Below are 20,192 nucleotides of genomic sequence, written 5' to 3' on the forward strand. Positions count from 1 at the left end.
AATTCAGCACTGTTTACAGTCACCTTTAAATGAAACCACCTCAAACATACCAGTGATACTGAGGGGTGATTTATCTTGCCCAAAACCACTGTGACATGAGAATTAGAACAGCCGAAATACGAAGCACATATTTTCCAATTAGTGGATGAGCCGCTCCTCTCTGATCTGTTGTTAACGCTGTTGACGTAGGATGATTAGAATGTAAACCCTGGATTAAGTTATCTTGCACAGCAAATGCGAAGTGAGAAGAGCAACAGATTCAGGGACCGAGGTGTTGTTTCCTGTCCTCTTGCATTGCCAGTGGGGATAATTGTTTTGCATTTAGCACCACAATGTTACCACAACTCTTTGCTAAACAGGTGTTACCAGTTAATGTTTGACCACAAGTAATGCCAGTGCACACCAGTGCTTCCACCAGTAGTAGCTTAAGTAACCTTTAGAGGATAGATAAGATACATGTTTCAGCTTGCTATAAGTAGGCTTGCAGAATTTTAGGCTAAAGTATTTGTTTCTTCATCGTGTTGCAGATTCATTTTAAGCCGGTTTGGTAAAACAGAAAATCCCGATTTCTGTCAGGTCAGCAACACTGTAATTAAGCTATCCATGTTTGAGGAACGGGACCTGATTAGAGGTCACAAATGCATCTGACTGTATACACTGCGCCTGTAGATAGTGCTAAAGACACAACGGGAACAGACAGTGGGGTTGTAACTAGGTTTTATTACATAGCTGAGGGATTTTCTCCACAGAGAAACAGGAGTACAGATTGTAATTTCAGCTTTCAACCCTAACTTGGATTATGTGGGTTTAGAAAATGAATGGATGGTTGGATGAATAGGTATTAAACTGCTGTCTAACAAAAATAAAACTCTACAGCAGGGACTTTTAACCAGTAGATTAATGTAACACATCCAACTGAACAAGCTGCTGTGTGTAAACATAAATCTAATAAAGCTACAACCGCTTTCACAGAAGCTGGGGAGAAAAAGCAGAAACTGGAACGGAAATCTCTGTGTCACTAAATGAAAATAATACAAATACGTATAGTTCAAGCATCAACTTGACCTGGTTAGAACTTCACGGGAAGGGTCTTGAAACTGATAGATTTATACACTGAACCAACCTGCACAGACATACCATGTTTATAATCGTTTCATCTATCTGGATAAAGCTTTGAGGGCTGCCTTCATATTTGCCCTGTTTATATATCGAAGCGTTCTCTCCCCATCTGTCACTTACGAAGGAGCCTGAGAAATGTTTTTGTTGTCAGTGAGCATCGGGACGTTCTGCTGCTTTCACAGAGTATTAAATACGCCAGAGGAGGAGTCACGCCAATGTTTCCCTTTATTCCTCAGTTCGACATCTTCCCCCAGAAATCCCCTTTTTTTTTTAAAAGTGTCACCAACAAAGACCTCACCTCACATAATTAATTTCCCTCGCCTGTCTGGTCTATATAGGTGTGTCTAATCTCTCCCACCCACTCCATTAGTGTCAGCACTCCACCCCTAACCCTTCTCTTCCACTCTCTTTTTCCCCTTATTCATTAAAGGAACCAGGACGTCATGGAACAAGAGCGTCCCACTCCCTGGGTTCCTTCTCAGCGGAAGACTTAATGGCCTCATCTATTTCCATCCCTCAGATAACTCAATAATAAATGCATTCATGGTTTCATTCCTAAGGTCCTGTTTTCACTATTTGTCCTGTCTGGCTCAGCTTTATAAAGCAACCTGAAAAACATGTACCTCTGCTCTATTTACTTGGACACGGTTTAGGGTTATTGGGTAATAGGCCCAGCCTCAGCCTCTCAAGCTGACTGAACTGATCACACTGACAACATCTATTTTCATTCTTTTGTACAGGGACCAAATGAACAGCCAAAGCACTGAGCAACAACGCTAACAGAATGCACACCAATAAGTATAATTATAAACACAACAGATAAATGTGGTTCTGTCTTAATCTAATTATTCTTTTCCTCTACCCTGAAAGAAGTATCCCTACTGTTAGTTTTCACTAGTCAGAGACTGGTGATTGCTGTAGAGTATGCCTATGTAAGGTAGTGTATGTAAGGCTACGCTTACACCACCTTGTGCAAATTGCTAGCTAAGGAAACCAACAGAGTGCATCAAAACTTCTCTTCAATTCAATCTGCTGTCCTTAGCATGTGGGAGGGGACGTGGAAAGTCTTTTTTAACCGGAAGAAACCCCTGGCAGAACCAGACTCGGGAAGGTCGGCCATCTCCCACAACCAGCTGGGTTTGAGAGGACAGACATAGAGGGGACAACAAGTACCGTAACACCAGGCCACAGAGACCTCCTGGGAAAGAGACGGTGTCAGATGTAAGACATGTCAGATGGGCAGTGAGAAAAAAAGCAGTGACAAACACGTACTCATTCTTTGTTTTGTTCTTTTTAATAAAAGAGTGAATATTTTTGGGTCGAGAGCTGTTTTTTTCTTCTTTGGTTGAGAGAAGCTAAAATCACCTCACTGAATCAAGGAAATCAAAAATAAGTCATTCACTAATTTCCCACACCCGCCCTGTTCAGGGGCTGCTGTCACCGGGTGGGAGGCAGGGTACATCCTGTACAAGGAGCCGGTCTGTCACGGGGCAAATTAACTCTAAATGCACGATAGCTGTGTCACTTCTCCTACCTTTGTCCACGAGAAAGCAAACATTTGTAGAGGTCATGCTGATGAAATATTCAGCTCAGCCGCTTGAAAAAAAAAAACCTTGATGTCATGTGTTGCAACATAAACAAACAATACCTTTTACAGGTAAGATCCATCACAGGGCTTTCGTAACAATACTTGAAGACTTTACATCAAAACACAGACAATTCAGTCATGAAAATCACTTGTTACCATAGCAACAGTGCAGTGTGGCTCAACAGCTTGAGTGTTTTTCCAACCACAAGCTCGTCAGTTCAACCCTCAACGTGTACACGTGTCAAACTGTCCTTGAGCAAGACACTAAACCTTGATACATCATGCGCGACTGTATAGAACAGTTTTAAATACTGTATGCAGAGTAGATATAAGAAGCGCAGTGTGAGAGTTTGTGTGAGAGGGTGGATAACAAAAACATGGCAAAGCACTTTGTAGAACCAAAACAAGGTTAAAAAAGTCCTACATATGTGCAGAACAGAACAGTCCTCTGTCCTGTTTGGACTGGATTCATCAAACATGGCACTGCTTACAATGGCTAAGTTTAAACAATGGAAACAAGCAACACCGAGCCACCGTTTACACAACAGCGGTGACATGTGAACACATACTTGTCATTCTTTTCCTTCAAAGTGTTTGTCAGGTCACTAACCTCTCAGTATGACTGGCCTAAAAACGCTTTAGGTTGGGACTCACGGTGAAGCTGGACTGTGAATTTTACTTTTATAGACACCTCTTTGTGTTATTTGCATTCATCTCAGCTACAGGTGTAAAGAAAGTTAAGCTTTTTGCTGCACTCTGTTTGGTGAATGAAAGGTAGTCTTGGGTAGTCAAGTAATAAAATGTACCTTAAGCACTTCCCCTCAACATAGACTCAGTGTTTAGCCTGTGCTTTTTCAAGTAAAACGGACTACTGCTGGACACGTTCAGCTTGTATGCAGTCTTGGTTAGAGCACATCTGAATATTTAAATGTTCCATTCGCAAGTACTTGTTATTAGAAGTAAAAAGCTGTAATTGGTGATATTACATGTATCATTTATTGAAAACCTTAGTTCTGTAAATATCTGTAACCGAGTTCGTTCCAGCTTTTGCTATTTTCAACATATGAATGTGGACTACGAGTAGAATTTGTGATTGTAGCCTTTACATTTGTTAAGATGTACACTATTTATTCGCATAAATAAAGCCAGAATATATAACAGTCCTCATTACAGCATATCATATGTTCTAAACAATTGTTTGGCTATATCATTTTGGGGTTGACCTGCCTCGTTTCTCCTGTACAGTGACTTACGGGTGGCCTGAGCTCTGCAGTAGTTGTCTTGAACGTACCACGCGCGGTGTTTGTGTAACGTTCACAGCCTCCAAGAGACCATTTCGCTCGTGCACCGTGGAGTACATTTGGGTACAAACTCACCACTGACGGTACCAGGAGATGTGAGTACACTGATTTGGTTGAAAGAAATTTGAGCTAACATTAAGGCTTGTAATCACATTTTAAAGAATGGGTAAGAGGGCTTACTTTAATGTTAGCTTAGTTAGCCAGGTGGATGATGCTGTACACGCGCAGATTAATCGGCGGTAGCTAGCTTACACTTGTTCTGTAAACATCAAGGAAGCGTCCGACAAGTATTGTGAAGCTGATTTTGTTTGACTATAGTTAATATAAAATGTTTTAGAGAAGACTGTAGTCAAAGGTTAGATTTTTCTCACGAGACTCTCACGTTGTTTACGCAAATCTCAACAGATTCTGGAAAGTTGTATCGAGGCCAAATAACTAAATGATCATAATAATAATCAGTGTTAGCAGCTGTGGCTAGTTATCGTAATTGCTCCAGGTTCTTTTGGCCCATCGCTCAAGTACACACACGCACACACACATTTATAAATGAGCTTATCTGAAATACATCCACATAAATACCATGTGTGAGGAAAGTGGTAGTTCTCTGGAATTAGGTGTGCTATTTAGTTAAATATGCAAAATAAATCTAGCAAACATTTCTAAACATCTAAAAATCTGAACACAGGATGAAACCCAGTTTGACATCCTTACCTTTTATTCTTTTTATCGTATGTTTTTCATTTGAACAGTTGAAATATATATTTCTTTAAAGTAACATACTTGCTAAATGTAGCCTGTGATCTACACTTTATAGATATAAATACCATAAAACCTTTTACTGAAGACCGTTTCTTTCCTTACAGGTTTTCTGAACTATTTTGTTACATAAACAGTTAAAAGTATCCATTAAATGTTTTCCTTTTCTTTATTCTGAAGATGTTTTGGGGAAGCAACCCTGACATCTAATTATGAAGTTTTTGCCTGAGAATATCATGCTGTAATAATATGGTTTCAGACAATCTATCAAATGCAAGAGACATGCATAAAACATATGGGTAAATGTGACAGCTAGAGTTGGATCAGGGAGTCTACAGTGTATATTTTTCCGTTGCCCTGCATCATGTTATTTTATCATTCCCCTCAATCTTGAGGAGTTAGTATTTCGGTCTAGCACATAACAAACTGTCACCATTAGAAACGTATCCTCAGACACTCTCAAAATGATTGTTCCTTCCACCTTTATCAAGATAGAAATGCCACAGTGTGTAGCCTCTGGCCGTTGGCACAGCTTCAGCTTCAGCTTCTCGGCCAGCTTTTGAAAGCTGAAACTGCTCAGCTGCTGTTCACACTGCAGTTGCAATAGTAGCTGAATCTGTTCTGCCTTGTTGTGGTACTGTTTTAACCCACTGTGGGTTCTGTAAGATGCAAAAAAACTGTAAGATGCAATAGAAACCTGAGTGGGTTTGACAACTTAACAGCCTGTTATTGTGACACAGCCGGAATCATAACAGCCAAAGCAGCTGTTGCACATGAGATATTCCATTCATATTCCCGTTTATTTGCCATAGAGCATAGCCTAATCAGGACATTACGTCCCACCACAGATGTTTGCATCTATTCAAAGCTTGTATTGCATCTTTATCCCTCAAAACACGGAGCAGTATTTGGTTTCCTATCTCGCTCCAAAGGTGTGTTGTCTTTATTTCATACAGCCATCCTATTCTGAACTGGCTGTAAGGCAGGACTGTGTGTTGCAATAGTGAACACAGTGATAGCTATGTTGTCCTATGCCTACAGCAGTAATCTCAGCTTAAGCCCACCTGCAGCCCAGTCATTTATCTGTGGGTTGGAGGGAAAAGTTAGAAAATTATCCCTAAGAGCTCAAAGCTTTCGGTTAATCCTGCGTCATCCCGTGAAATTTAAAGGTCTCGATGTACTTAAACATTAGGGGTGTTGATAAATAAATGATGGTCTCAGGTTGGATTTATTAAAAGAGCGATTTCATTTCATCCCAGCACAATTTTGAGTAAGACAGGTCTCTATTTTTTATTTTTTTTTGGCAAAAGGGCTGGAAATGATTATGCTTACACGAGAAAGGAAAGTAATTCCTCGGTAGGAATGTTGTGAGGCTCAGGAGGAGATTACAGTTTCACTTTTAAAATGAGTGAATTGAAGTAGTAAAGCAGCAGCATCTTGAAGCAACTTTAACTGCTGTCTCAGTTAAAGGTGCTTCAAGATGACCGTTAACAACCTCCATTACCATTGCAGACACTGATAAAAGGCGTGCAAATGACTGATAAAGCAGAGCTCCTGTGTACGTTATCTGTCATTAATGGAAAGTAATTGAATTTGCCGTGTTTGTGCTTAGAATTTTGTTCTTGGGCTTCTCCTGATAAAATGGATCTATAAAGTTTTATTCTTTAGTCAGTCATTAATCTTTCCTCATAAAGCACTCCACCCCAAATGAATTTAGCTCAAGTTTAAAGACTTTTGGACCTCTGCAGGGTGGAACAATCATTGAGTCATAACCTGAATACGTGTCACAAGCTACGTAAAATGAAATTGTTCGTCTGAGCGGGAATATGTTTATCACAGCTTCTGTTTCACACATGACAACCACATGACAACTGAAGCTGGAGCCTCCTCCTCTTTCCTGCTCACTCCCCCTCTGCCGGTTGGCTCATTTCGCAGATTGAAGTAACAGCTGGTTGGTCTGTTGAGTAGGAGTCGAAGGTTTAAAGGTTCAGTTTGTAAGTTAACAAGAACACATTTTCTGTAAGGGTTGAGAAAATTTACTGAGAACCGTATCAACTATGAACGGTACAAATTCAAGATAAGAACAGCGTGTTTGCAGTGACCAGTTATCCCACGTTTCAGACATTAAGATCCTGTACAACTTCCACATTCCCTTGGTGCTGTTTTAAAACACATGTGAGAATGATTGTCTGTCATTATTACTAAATCCTAAAACAAATATATAAAAATAAGCTGTCAGATAAATGTTTGTGGCACTAGACAAACTGCCACATACCTTTTAAAATCAGGCCCGTAGACGTTATACTCATTTTGTTCATCCTCAAGCTTCTGTAGCCTCTGGATAATGATAAATAGTTTCTAGATCTTTTATGAAGAAAGATCTGGAGTGGACCGTTGGAGACAATGTTTAAAATCCATTTGAGCTCACTGGAGATATTTCACTTTAATTCAGTTGTATTTTGGTTCAAAAGGTCTGGAGTCAGCCCTCACTTTTACTTTTTATGGGGCTTCTTTAGCTTTTTATTATCTCATAAACTGATCTTGAGCAATGATTCTTCAGGCTTTCTGAAAGTCTTTCAAAGTTTTTTTTATTTGGTCATTGGCTGCTTTTTCTTTTAATATCTTCCTAGATCACCAATGCAATGCTGCTTCTCAGACGCTGTACCAGCCTGACTCGATTTGGCCCTCTCAACCCTCAAAGGTACAGTATCGTTTGTCATAGTATTCGACCTTGACCTGCCTTTGAAGAACTTGTTGGCAGATGGTTATGTTACCTTTTATGGTCACAACATTGTCTGAATTGTGGTGTCCAACCCCCTTTTTTCTTTTCTTTTTTTGTAACTTTGCACACTTTTTTAACATCTTGTGAAGATATTAGAAATGCACATTTAATATTGGACATATGGTAACATTCTATACCCAGTGAGCTGAGTTTCTCTGTAAGCATTGACTGTTTTTCTTCTCTCAGGCTGCAGGTGCCACCTGCTGTAACATCGTGTGCAGTTCGTCTCTGCAGCAGCAGCAGCAGCAGCAGTGAGGACCAGAGATCGTATCAGCGTGTCACCACCAGTTCCAGCTTCAGATATGGTCTGGCAGGGCTGCTGGCTGGTACAGGGGCTGTACTCGCTTATGGCCTACACCAGCACAAGGTTAGGAAGAGATTCGATCTTTAAGACAGAATATGATACATTCACTTTTATTGTGCTAAAGCTGCATTGACTCAGTTAATTAGATTTAATAACTATTTTCCAACCAAACAAGTAAGTTGAAATGAGAAAACATGAACTTAGAGTCTTAATCTCCTCGATTTAATATAACAACGATTTATTTACACATTGATGCTGCAGAGTGTCCAGAGAGTTTCCAGAGTATTTGTGGTCGCAGCAGTAATGTTTGTGACTCACTGTGCAAAGGTCTGGAGTCAGCCCTCACTTTTACTTTTTATGGGGCTTCTTTAGCTTTTTATTATCTCATAAACTGATCTTGAGCAATGATTCTTCAGGCTTTCTGAAAGTCTTTCTAAGTTTTTTTTATTTGGACATTGCCTGCTTTTTTTTTTTCACTCACTGTCTGTCTGTCTTGTCCTCATACCTGACCATTTTCAACACTGATGTATGAATCATTCAAAGCATGAACCATTGTTGAGTCTACTCACAACTATTTTAAATGATATTTTAAGCTCTTTATCAGCAGCCTGTTGCTATGTGCATCCATTTGTTTGTCTGTCTGTTTGTCTTAACAGACAGAGTTGTGGCTCAAGACTTTTGCACAGTACTGAAATAGCTCACTGTCTCCTCTAGATGTCGTCTCTCATTCCTTCAGAAGTTTCCAGAAACGTTTTAAAGAATTACATAACACTAAAGGCCCATTGGCTGACTCGCACTGGCCTCTGGGCTCAAAGTTGTGTGGACTGTTAGTTTGAGCTGGTTGAAAGGATTCAATTATTAGCTTAAATGTAAATGAAGTTTTAGATTGTTTATCTTCTCTGCTGACAGTCGTAGGCACTTTGTTCAAGTACAGGGCTGTTGTGTAAAGGTTGCCATATGCAGGTTTACATACTCTAAATTAAAATGTATTATTATCTGAAGTTGAAGTTGGAAATGATTTCTGTTTGATGGATGACAGAAGTGATGTTTCCTCTCCTGTGCAGGCTGAGCGGGAAGATGTTGGGATGCAGGCCAGAGAGAAGAGCTCCCCTCTTCCCATCATCAGCCAGGAGGAAGTCACAAAGCACCGCTCTCTGGAAGACGGGGTGTGGGTCACTTACAAAGGTGGCGTCTATGACATCACAGAGTTTGTGGCGATGCACCCTGGTGGGGATAAAATCCTGCTGGCAGCTGGAGGTTCCCTTGAACCCTTTTGGTCGCTGTATGCTGTACACAATCAGGAACATGTGCTGGAAATCCTCTCAGAATATAAGGTTGGATACAAGTCTATATTGAACTGAAACGTTAGGAAATGTCTAAAATATATGATTACAAGCATTTTGGGTTTGTGTTTTTTCACTTAGAGAAAACTTGTTTTAAAGCAGTGAATGTGAAGTTGAATTGTATCTGTGGAGTGTATCAGAAATAGTTTTGTGCCTTGTGTCCAACACATGGATGAGTGCAAAACGTGTATGTTTCAAGAAATCACTAAATAACCCTAAATGTGTCATCCATTATTGACTTCTATTTGATGGTCACTCAGTCACACTGCCCTGTCTTTGAGAAATAGATGAATTTGAACTTGTATTATTCCAGCTGTATGGAGGTGATTCTGTTAACGGTATCCTTAAATCAACTTGTTTCATGTGTTGTCTGCCTTGTCCTGACCCTCAAGTGATCATTGGAAAAAAAGGCTTGACTTAAGTTTTCTCTATCAGTTTAACCCATTAAGACCTTTAGTGCCTTCTAACTTTGAGCACAGATAATCGTATGTGCTGCAACAAACCTTAATGGCTTATAGTAGCTGTGTTTAGATGAATAGTCTAGTTCAGCTTATGATATATGATGCTGCATATGCGGTTAGTCCCATTCTGTTTAATAAAACCTTTGTTTTTGTGGTTAACACTAGGTTGGTGTGCTGAACTTAGAAGACTTGAAGAAGCAGCAGTCTGTGAAATCATCTGACCCCTACTCTTCTGACCCAGAGCGTCACCCCGCCCTGCGCATCAACAGCCTCAAGCCCTTCAATGCTGAGCCACCTCCGGAGATTGTCTCGGACAGCTACATCACCCCCTCTGCTTTATTCTTCAAAAGAAACCACCTGCCAGTTCCTCAGGTGGACCTGGCTTCATATCAGCTGCATGTGGAGGGGCTACCAGGAGGAGTGCTGACACTGTCTTTAGAAGACTTGAAGACCCGGTTCCCCAAGCACACGATCACAGCCACGCTGCAGTGTGCGGGCAACCGCCGAAGTGAGATGAACAAGGTGAAACAGGTGAAAGGGCTTAATTGGGGCATAGCTGCTATCAGTAATGCCAAATGGAGTGGTGCGAGGCTCAGGGATGTGCTGCTGGCTGCTGGCTATGGGCCAGATGTAGCCCAGTGGGCTTGCCATGTCCAGTTTGAGGGACTGGATAAAGATGTGACAGGGACCACTTATGGTGCGTCAATTCCTCTGAACAAGGCAGTCAGTGAGGAAGGTGATGTGCTTCTGGCTTATGAGATGAATGGTGAGGATATTCCCCCTGACCATGGCTTCCCAGTGCGGGTTGTGGTACCAGGCGTTGTGGGAGCCCGCAATGTGAAGTGGCTGGGTAAGATCATAGTGAGCGCAGAGGAGAGCAGCAGCCACTGGCAGCAGAACGACTACAAAGGGTTCTCCCCTGGGACAGACTGGGACACGGTGGACTTCAAATCTGCTCCAGCCATCCAGGAGCTGCCCATTCAGTCCGCCATCACCACACCAGCAGATGGCGCCGTGCTCGACCGCAGTGACGAAACGTTGACAGTGAAGGGCTACGCGTGGAGCGGTGGGGGTAGAGAGGTGGTACGTGTAGATGTTTCTGTGGATGGAGGAAAGACGTGGCAGGTGGCGCAGCTGAGGAGCAGCGACAAGGGGCAGAGTCCCGAGCCTTCGCCTCCACCAGGACGAGCCTGGGCCTGGAAGCTGTGGGAGGTTTCTGCTCCTTTTCCAGCTGACGCTCAAGAGCTGGAGATTATCTCCAAGGCAGTTGACAACAGTTACAACATTCAGCCGGACACGATTGCTCCCATCTGGAACCTGAGGGGCGTGCTTAGCAATGCCTGGCACAGAGTGAAGGTGAGGGTCAGAGAGGAGGAGAGCGAGGACTAGACTTCCCCTCCAGACCTGAAAAATATTTATGCCTAAAACTGAGTCATCGTGGAATGAAATTTGTTTTCGACATGTGTCAACAGAAGAAGGAATCCGTTTATTTGTGGAGTTGCTCAGTAACCTGAGGTATTCTCAGAAAGTAGCCTTGGCATATTTATGCAATTCTGTTGTGAGATTTAAAAGATTTACAGCTATGTTGAACAAAGCAGGAGGCTGTCGATGACTAACCCAAGTATGTGTGGTCATCTGCTCTAATCGCTTACACTTAGTCTAAAGTGAAGAAGTGGTTCGCTTAATTTTGTACCTTTGTGAGACTGAAATTGTTTTTGTAGTCATTCTTAATGAACATTTGGTATGTTTGTAGGCTTAAGTTAAATTTATGATTAACATGCAGGTTTATTTCAAAGAAAATTTTCATAAAGGGATACTGAAAATGATATGCATGCTGTGGAGTTATAAGCCAAGTAGAAAGGTATTACTTGAAATAAAGGCCAGTTTTAATGTAGTTGAATTGAGTGTTCACTCAGAACAGCTAAATACTGAGACAGCAATCAATCTAGGAAGGAAATTAGAATTAATAGGAGCTCTTTTGCATCTCCAGCTTTCTCTTTTACTTCGCACATCAGCGGTGGCCTCGTGATCTATTGTTGGTAATATGAAGTAAAACACTACTGCATAACACTCGGCTGCGTTTATGGTACAGCACAGATCTCTGGGCTGTGCTCGAGCACAGTTGTGGCCTGATGTGTACCAGGTGTCTCTCTTTGCTGTATTTTACAGAGAGAAAAAATGCAAAATGTGTGATGATTTTTAATGCCGTTTTTATACACCAACAAGAGAAAGCATGCCACCCAGCTCCTGGTGCAGTCTATGGTCATCTCCCGCCTTGACTACTGCGACGCCCTCCTAACTGGTCTCCCAGTCTGTGCTGTGAAACCTCAGCAGATGGTCCAGAACGCAGCGACGCGTCTGGTCTTCAATCAGCCTAAAAGAGCTCCACTGGCTACCCTTAGCATCAAATTCAAATCACTGATGTTAGCCTACAAAGTGCTTAATGGAATCTACTTGAATGCTCTCTCAAAGGCAACTCGGTCACTCTGATCATCAAAGGATTGTCGTTTAGCAGTGCCTACACCACGCTGAAGACAATCTGGACCTCCCCAGCGCTACCAGAACAGGGGCGTCCCTGTCCATCTTCAAAAGACTCTTGAAGAGCCAGCTCTTCAGAGAGCATCTCCTTCTGTAGCTCTTACCCTGTACGTCCCTTCCCCCTCTACTGCACTTTCTCTTTCTGTTCTTCCCTCCATACCTGCGCTCAATCTCTACACTGTCACCTCTGACAGAGCCTGACGAGTGGTTTTCCTTCTGTGTAGCTTATTGTTAGCTTTGATGCTAGCTGCATTGTTATATCCTCATTTGTAAGTTGCTTTGGATAAAATGCGTTCTCCCAACTGCATAAACATAAAGTACGGCCCGTTTGGTTCTAACTTTTTTAGCAGTTTCTGGTCCCACGAGCGCATCACAGCGGGATGTTTTCTGCATGGAGATGCGAGGAAGACGTTGCAGGAAGCAGATGACACGCCTTATTGTGTTTGTGTAATTACGACATGTATCTGCACATATCCACAATAGAGGAGAGTGAGCGGAAGGCAGCACTCAGCTGTCCAGGATGGTTGTTGCAGGCATTTGTGCTTTTACCTACTGTTGCTTCAGGACATCTAGAACATGAAAACGGCTTTGCACAGAGAGGAGTATTGAGTCCAGCTAAATTAGGAAGGGAAGCCGAACTGTCCGTCTATATATTTATTACCTTTTTGAATTCGTATGAGCTGGAGTAACTGCACAGATTTTCACAAAGTCTTATTTACAGTATGATTAAAATGAAATGTGTGCATTCATTCATAATATTGTGAAATCTTTCCTTTATTTCTACAGTCAGCTGCTGAACTGCCTTAAAGTTGATGAATGAAGACTTCCAGTTTTACACTGACTTGCCTCTGCTGATTCATGTGCTAAAGCTGAATAAGTGTCAGTGCCACGCAGCACTTCTTAGATTAACTCGTTTTGTCATCAGATCAGGTGCAGAATGATGACGGGCTGACTGCAGTTTGGATGAAAGGCAACTAAATGTCATCTTGTTTCTCTTTTGAAGTTGATTTAAATATTTTTATGATTAAGTACTTAAAGTGCTCTATTAAATATGTTAAGATCATATCCAGCTTTTCATAATTTCATTCAAAGAATAGATTTTTCCAGAAGTACCTGTTTGTCTTTGAAAGAGACATATGCACATTTCTAAAGAAAAGAAGAGATTTTATGTTTTATAGCTGCATATTAAGTAAAAGCACTCAAGCCAAATAAACCCGATTATAACAGAAAACGGCTCTACAAGACCTTTTTTCTCTCGACATTAAAAAGCCAAAAAGATGATGCTCACGTGTGTCACAGTGTGTGGTTTTGCAAGCTGACGTTGACATGAGATTTGCACATTTTGAAATGCTGGGAGTAGGTTTCACCTGACCAATAAATGCTTATACTGCACACTTCTGTCTTTGATGATAAATGTTCTGGACTTTGTTATTTTTGGCTTTAGCAAGCTTCCTAAGGCATCTGTATATTGTTTTTCAAATAACTAGACATGTAAACAGGATATGAAATGACTCAAAACAGCCTCCTGGAAAAAGAACAAAAGTTTCCTAACAGATGTCAGCGTAAGGATCAAACTGGTTGGATATACGATAGAGACTGCATGGATGTATCCATGTAAGCTGTTGGCGATTTCTCAATTAAGTTGTCTTTGTGATGAATGGGCTTTCTCATTCCATATGTTTACCCGCACTTTGCTTTTTTGTGACTTGAAGAGGATCAAATGTGATAAAAGCAGATATATTTCCTTAGAATCTAGGGTGCATCTGTTTCTGACTCAAGAATAACGAAGAAGGTTAAACTTTCATTTTCACTTTGAGTTTCAAACACAAAACTGTAAAGCCTGGATGAGTGGTGCACAGTCATGTACCGCTCACTTGGTTGTAGGAGAAATGACCTAAAAGTGACCAGTAACATCTCTTATGAGCAATAAAACTCTCTTATACATGTACGTCATAGTGATAAATGATGTAATACTGTGTATTTGGCCTTTGTGTGCATGTGCGCGCGAGTGCTACGCAACAATGCCAAAAGCAGCATTTCCCAGAATAAAGCATTCTGTACTCCCACTTGCTTGTTCTTGCTTATTGTACTTTTCTTTTTTTTTTCATTTAAATTAGCAGTAATCTGTCCCAAAAGTGACTAATAGAGGAAGCATAAAATTAACTGGTCAGCATCAACAAGGAAATGTCGCACTGGTGGAAAATACAGCCTCGCACAGTTGTGCTTTTTCAGGTTGATGTATCATAATCCGCTGATGAATAGGCTGGATGTGGCTGGAACCTCTGAGATGACTTCCTATGAAAAATCATAGTATGACAGTGCCAGTGCTTAAGCAAATAAATGCTAAAACCTAGTTACTTATACTTTGGGTATAATCAAACGGTTGGACAGGAAGTCATCATATTATTGTTACATAGATGAAAAAGTGGTACCTCTGCATTACCTCAAGAGGCAATAAGATGCCAGCCATGAACTAACATCTGCTGTTTAACTGGATAAAACTGGATTTATTTAAACATTTGCACCAGGATGTTAAACAGCAGTCTGTCGTGTCTAATTTAAGGCCCTTTGGAATTAGCTTTTTTTTTCTTTTTTTACGTATGTACACTTGACTTTGCTTGTTGTTTTGAGCAGCTGCAAACTTCCCTACATTGATCAAAAATTAGTCCTGCTTCCACCGAAAGAAATTAAGATTTGGCTGACTGTCAAACCCAAAGCTGATCTCGTCTGATGAAAATAGTCACAAAATGTGCTGATGATAGAGGATGAGCGCTAACGAAGTCACGCCACTTTAATAGCCTAAACTCCAACAGGCAGTTCTTGAAAAACAGACAAAATGCATCAGCGCATCGAGTTCATCTTAAAAAAAGAAACAATAAGAAAAACTTATTTGAATCTGAGGAGACTGTGACTGAGTTATTACTGTCTCATAACTCGTCTGTTATAAATCAATTCCAGCTGACAGAAATGCCCCCAGAAAAAACAATATACTCAACTCATACTCATAGACTTTGGTGCATCAAGTCCTACATTTAGAGAAGAATAGGGAGGGGGGAAGGGCTTTTGTTTCTATGGTGTTACCAGTTAGATAATGTTAACTAATTGCTAACTTTGATGCGGGACAGCTAGTGTGCCATGAGCCTATTATTTCTTATAAGGAAACGTGTCAAGACTAGTGCATGAAACTTACAGAGACTCACACTTGCTCTGTACGGGTGGGTGGTTTTTATTTGTGGGCTCCTTGTGAGCAGCTTTACTTTGTCAATTTAATCATGTTTGCATTTAAAGTTGAGTACACATGCACCATGCTGTAGAGTACAGATAAATACAGTTTTAATGATGATAAATGTGCCTTTTGTTAGTAGAAGACTAACATTTCTGTGGTGGGTTGTGTTTAAAAGGTATCACTGCTGGTCTCCCACACACTGCAAATGCTTAGCGTCACACTTTATTGATCATAATTTTGTTAAAAACAGAAATATTTGTTTTGTGAGGGGGGGGGGGCTCCTCTTGTGGTTTACAAGAAAAACTTAAGCTGATATACACAGGACATCCTGTAGTGTATTAACAGCAGAACACAACAGAATGCCTCTGATCCTGAAGAGAAGCAAGGGAATTATCCTGTTAGGTGAGTATCCTCCATTTATAATGAAGCTGAACTTGCTAAAACTTACTAAACTAAAACTTAAAAGCCCCACATCCTCCCTGAACAGCTGTACAATTTAACAGACACGTGGGTAACTGGCTGCTCTTGTAATTCTCATTCTTCAGAGGTGGATCATCGTAGCCACAGGGCTGACTCATGCACGCTTGAGTTAAAACTGCCGGGGGAGCCCAGAACACAAAGAGTCTGCTGCGAGACTCTGCTGAGCACTTCTCAGGCTGTAAAGCACCAGCTGTGGATATCCGGGACAGAATCTGTCCATGAAAATTTGATGATGGACTATTTAGGGCTGATGATGCTGGTGCTGGTGCTCAGCCTCAAAGGTACATGGAGTGCAGTGGTGCAATGGGCAGAATTAGATGAAGCCAAGGTAAGATTACAACTTGCATACGTAACGCGCTCGAACATTTACTTTCAATCTTTCTTTCTTTTTTTTTTTAAGTCTCAACTGTCAGACACTTTAAAGTACACTAAATAAGTTCAAACATCCCTTCAAACACACAAACGATTTGTTTGTGTCCACATGTGCAGGCATATTTGAGGCAGTATGGCTACCTGGATGACCCCGCCGATCCACAGGACCCTCATTATCTGGAGGAGGTCATTGAAGCACTCAGGTGACATGATCTTTGACTGGTTAAGTTTAGGCCACAGCAACTATTAGATCATTCTGTTCGAGAGAAACATCCTACAGAGGACGCGGTTAGTGTTTCGGGGGTTTTTTGTTGCTGTTTTTTAAATTTTTTTTAAAGAAAATCAGTTTTCATATGTTTGATTGTCTCTTGTCTTGTCAGAGTCTTCCAGAGGGTGAATGATCTGCCCCCTGTTGGAGAGTTAGAAGAAGCTACCCTGGAGGTGATGAGACAGCCCCGCTGTGGTTTGGAGGATCCTTTTAACAAGAAATTACAAAAGTACAGAGTGATGGGTGCGTCAAAATCTAGATATCAGTGATTTTAATATCCAAATGTCTAAGTTTACTCCAGAAAATTAACTTTAAGATGAAGCCGCTATTATCTATGTCATTAGTGTTGACTTTAAAGCCAAGAGAAACTGTCTTGTTTTAATCGACAACGGTGGGAGAAGATGTCACAAATTGGCAGAGAGGATAGATCTGATAAAATGCATATTTTTACAATACCAGGCTACAAGATCAAGAATCATTAATGCTGTAGATAAATGATTTAATCTGTAAATGCAGCAACTTCCAAACAAAACAAAAGAAAAACTAAGACAACTTCTAGAAGTAATGTTTACCACTGGAAAGAAAAGATGCAAAGGTTGCAGTGGTAAAGATTCTTAGAAATCACTACATGGCCAGAGATTAGATAAGATGTAACAGTCTCGATGTTTTCTCAATAATACATTTCTAAAACTTTTTGTGACGGTGACTTAGAAAAAAAGGATTCTTCTCTCTCTCAGGGCGTTGGAGAAAAAAGATTCTGACCTACCGCATCTACAACTACACACCTGACATGTTAAAATCTGAGGTCGCGGCGGCCATCCGTTCTGCCTTCAGGTACTGGAGTGATGTGGCAGCGCTGACTTTCAGAGAAGTCGACTACGGCAGAGCAGACATAAGAATCTCCTTTCACAAGAAAGATGGCTTCTGCTCTGTCCCGTTTGATGGCCGGGGTTCGTTTCCATTCTGATCTTTTTTTTCACTGACCTGTCCACAGTGAACTGTCACTCTGCCTCTGGATCATCTAATCGTTGCTGTGTGTCTGCACTCCTTTCAGGTCACGTTCTGGCTCATGCTGAGTCACCAGAATCTGGTATTGTTCATTTTGATGAGGATGAGTTCTGGACTGAGCGGTCATATTTAGGCACTAATCTGCGTATTGTAGCTGCCCATGAGATAGGCCACGCTCTCGGTCTGGGCCACTCTCAGTTCAGAACCGCTCTGATGGCTCCCGTCTACACTGGTTATCGTTCCAACTTCAGGCTGCATTCAGATGATGTGAAAGGCATCCAGGCATTATACGGTGAGTGCATCAAGTGGTTCAGAGACTAGACTGGTAGATGTTTACATTGACCCTTTTTTAAAGCTTATTTGCAGGTTCACTAGTTATTTACAAGTTCATAAGTTATTTTGGACATCAACTAGTGTAAAACCACTACATGCTTTAATCTTAAAAAAGAAAAACAAAAGGTTTTTCATATTGTTCACTGCAGCCCCTGTATTCACCTTCTGTCAGTTTTAGTCCTTTAAGGCCCCAAAAATGGCCAGTTTGCCCGTAGTGACAGAGAGAAAGCTGCTCAGTCCTTGTTTAAGTGTGTGCCAAACTCTATAGGGTTCAGCTGAAGAAGGTCAAGCCACTCTTATAGTCTTTCAGATACAAACTAAGCTACGACGGTAACACATTCAAAGTATCTGATCCATAAACCATCAGACCAGGCCGGTTATGCCACGGGGGGGGGTCTGGTGTATTTAAAGAACACTATAATGCCATCACCTAACAAATGTAATATGAAACTTTGAAACAGCATTGATTTGGTCTTCACTGGTTTTGTTGATGTTGTTGCAGGGAAACGCATCTCCAGCCCTTTAGCTACCCCAACAACTCCAGACAGGCTGTTTCCCACAGAAAGCAGCGATGGAAGTGAGCGTATCCCTGATCCCTGCACCGCTGTGCTCGATGCCATTATATTAGGTACGTTTTTACTGAACTATTGTCAGAACAGCTAGCTTACCTGCATGCATTACAGCTTGTTAAAATGAGCAAAAACCATGAGCATAAACACACTTGTTTTACAGAGGGCAGACAAAATAATATGAACTCATGCTAGAGGTGTTTGTTTGCTGATATAAACACCTAAAATCTGTGATAGGCACATTTTTAAAACAGCTAAGGAAGCAAATCATTAGTCCAAAAAGTGGAATTGATTCAAAAGAGATCCAATTTCTTGCAATTGTTATTTGTAGGTTTTCAAGTCTTTTCCACGTGAAGTATCAATATATGAACATTTGTTAAACCAGGTCCGTGGGAGAAAACCTTTGCTTTTAGTGGGGATTATGTCTGGACCATCTCCGACCTGGGACATAACACGCCATTAAGAATCAGCAGACTATGGAAGGAACTCCCTGGAAACCTAAATGCCGCTGTGCACTCTCAAAGAACCAACAAGACATACTTCTTTAAAGGTAGAGTAATCTTTGTTTGGTAAAGCTGCAGTGCAGCAGGCTTCCTTCTGTTCTGCGGCTGTCTTCGCTGAATATCAAAGGTTGGAATTCTCTCTGGTCACAGGCAGTAAAGTGTGGAGGTATACAAGATTCATGCTTGACTCGGGCTACCCTAAACAGGTGAAAAAGGTCCCGCCTAACGTCAGTGCAGCCTTGTACCTGCAGAAGAACAAAAAGCTGGTCTTCATTAAGGTATCTATGGAGAGACGTGGCATTCAAACTAACCCCTTAAACTAAACATGTTTACATCTATGATCATTCCTGAACAAATGCTGTTTTTTTTGTTTTTTTTTGCTCCCTCTGTTTGCTGCTTTCCTGCGCAGGGATCAGAGTACTGGCAGTTTGATGAGCTGAAGTACAACGACTTCACTTTCTACCCCAAACCGCTCAGCATGCTCTTCTCCGGAGTACCATCCAATCCTGACGCAGCCCTCACCTGGAACAATGGCAAGATCTTCGTCTTCAAAGGGGACGAGTACTGGCGAGTGAATGAGCTGCTGAGAGTTGACAAAGGATACCCGCTGAGCAAGAAGGAGCGCTGGATGCGATGCTAGAGTGCAACCATCAGGGGGCAGCAGACACCAAGAGGCCTGAAGCAGGGGCGCTGGTTCACGCCTCAAGGCCATTGACAAGCATGCAGGCTCAACAGCAGTGATTGATTTGGGTATCAGCACTGACCACGATAAAGAAAACTAGTGTGAGAACTGATTTCATTTCACTGGATATCATTACAACCAATGTCCTCCAGAGCAGGTTGATTTCTGTGAGGATTCACCTCTTGAGCTGCGTTTTTGTGACTTTCTTGTCTGCTGACTTGTCCAAGCGTAAGTTTGATCATGGGGAGAAATCAAGGCTCTGTGTTTTTTTTTTCTTTGACACGTGTCTTAGATTATGTGTCGCAATAGTTACGGTGTGATGTAATATGATGAAAGGAGCAAACGCTTATTGTTTCAGTTTTGTTTAACCAGCTTCTTAAGCAAGTTCAGTGCACACTGACACCATGTAGTGAATTATTAGTCTGTGACCACGCGACATGGACTTGTGGTCTCATATTTTGTGAAAATATTTTCTATAATTAAAGACATTTGAACAATTAAGACTCCTGTCTCTGTCAAATTAAAACAACTTGCATCCAATTAGAGAAAAAAAAGAAAA

At 41.3% G+C, this 20,192-nt stretch overlaps 2 protein-coding genes across 2 annotated transcripts; both read left to right on the plus strand.

Annotated features, from left to right (window-relative positions):
- Window positions 1–3,956: 3,956 nt before the first annotated feature.
- suox (sulfite oxidase) lies at window positions 3,957–14,261 on the plus strand. Its single transcript, XM_072382366.1, has 5 exons — window positions 3,957–4,103; window positions 7,395–7,465; window positions 7,733–7,913; window positions 8,915–9,184; window positions 9,820–14,261. Exons 2-5 carry the CDS (start codon window positions 7,407–7,409, stop codon window positions 11,041–11,043), a joined length of 1,734 nt encoding a protein of 577 aa, XP_072238467.1. The 5' UTR covers window positions 3,957–4,103; window positions 7,395–7,406; the 3' UTR covers window positions 11,044–14,261.
- A 1,482-nt stretch (window positions 14,262–15,743) lies between these two features.
- On the plus strand, window positions 15,744–20,134 carry mmp19 (matrix metallopeptidase 19). The gene is made up of 10 exons (XM_072382376.1): window positions 15,744–15,820; window positions 15,964–16,226; window positions 16,388–16,473; window positions 16,651–16,781; window positions 17,276–17,488; window positions 17,593–17,838; window positions 18,382–18,507; window positions 18,834–18,998; window positions 19,102–19,229; window positions 19,361–20,134. The coding sequence occupies exons 1-10, from the start codon at window positions 15,778–15,780 to the stop codon at window positions 19,589–19,591; spliced, it is 1,632 nt and encodes a 543-aa protein (XP_072238477.1). The 5' UTR covers window positions 15,744–15,777; the 3' UTR covers window positions 19,592–20,134.
- Window positions 20,135–20,192: the final 58 nt, after the last annotated feature.

The sequence above is a fragment of the Leuresthes tenuis genome, unplaced genomic scaffold (assembly GCF_036924035.1).
Source record: "Leuresthes tenuis unplaced genomic scaffold, fLeuTen1.0.hap1 SCAF_3, whole genome shotgun sequence".
NCBI classification, from domain to species: domain Eukaryota; kingdom Metazoa; phylum Chordata; class Actinopteri; order Atheriniformes; family Atherinopsidae; genus Leuresthes; species Leuresthes tenuis.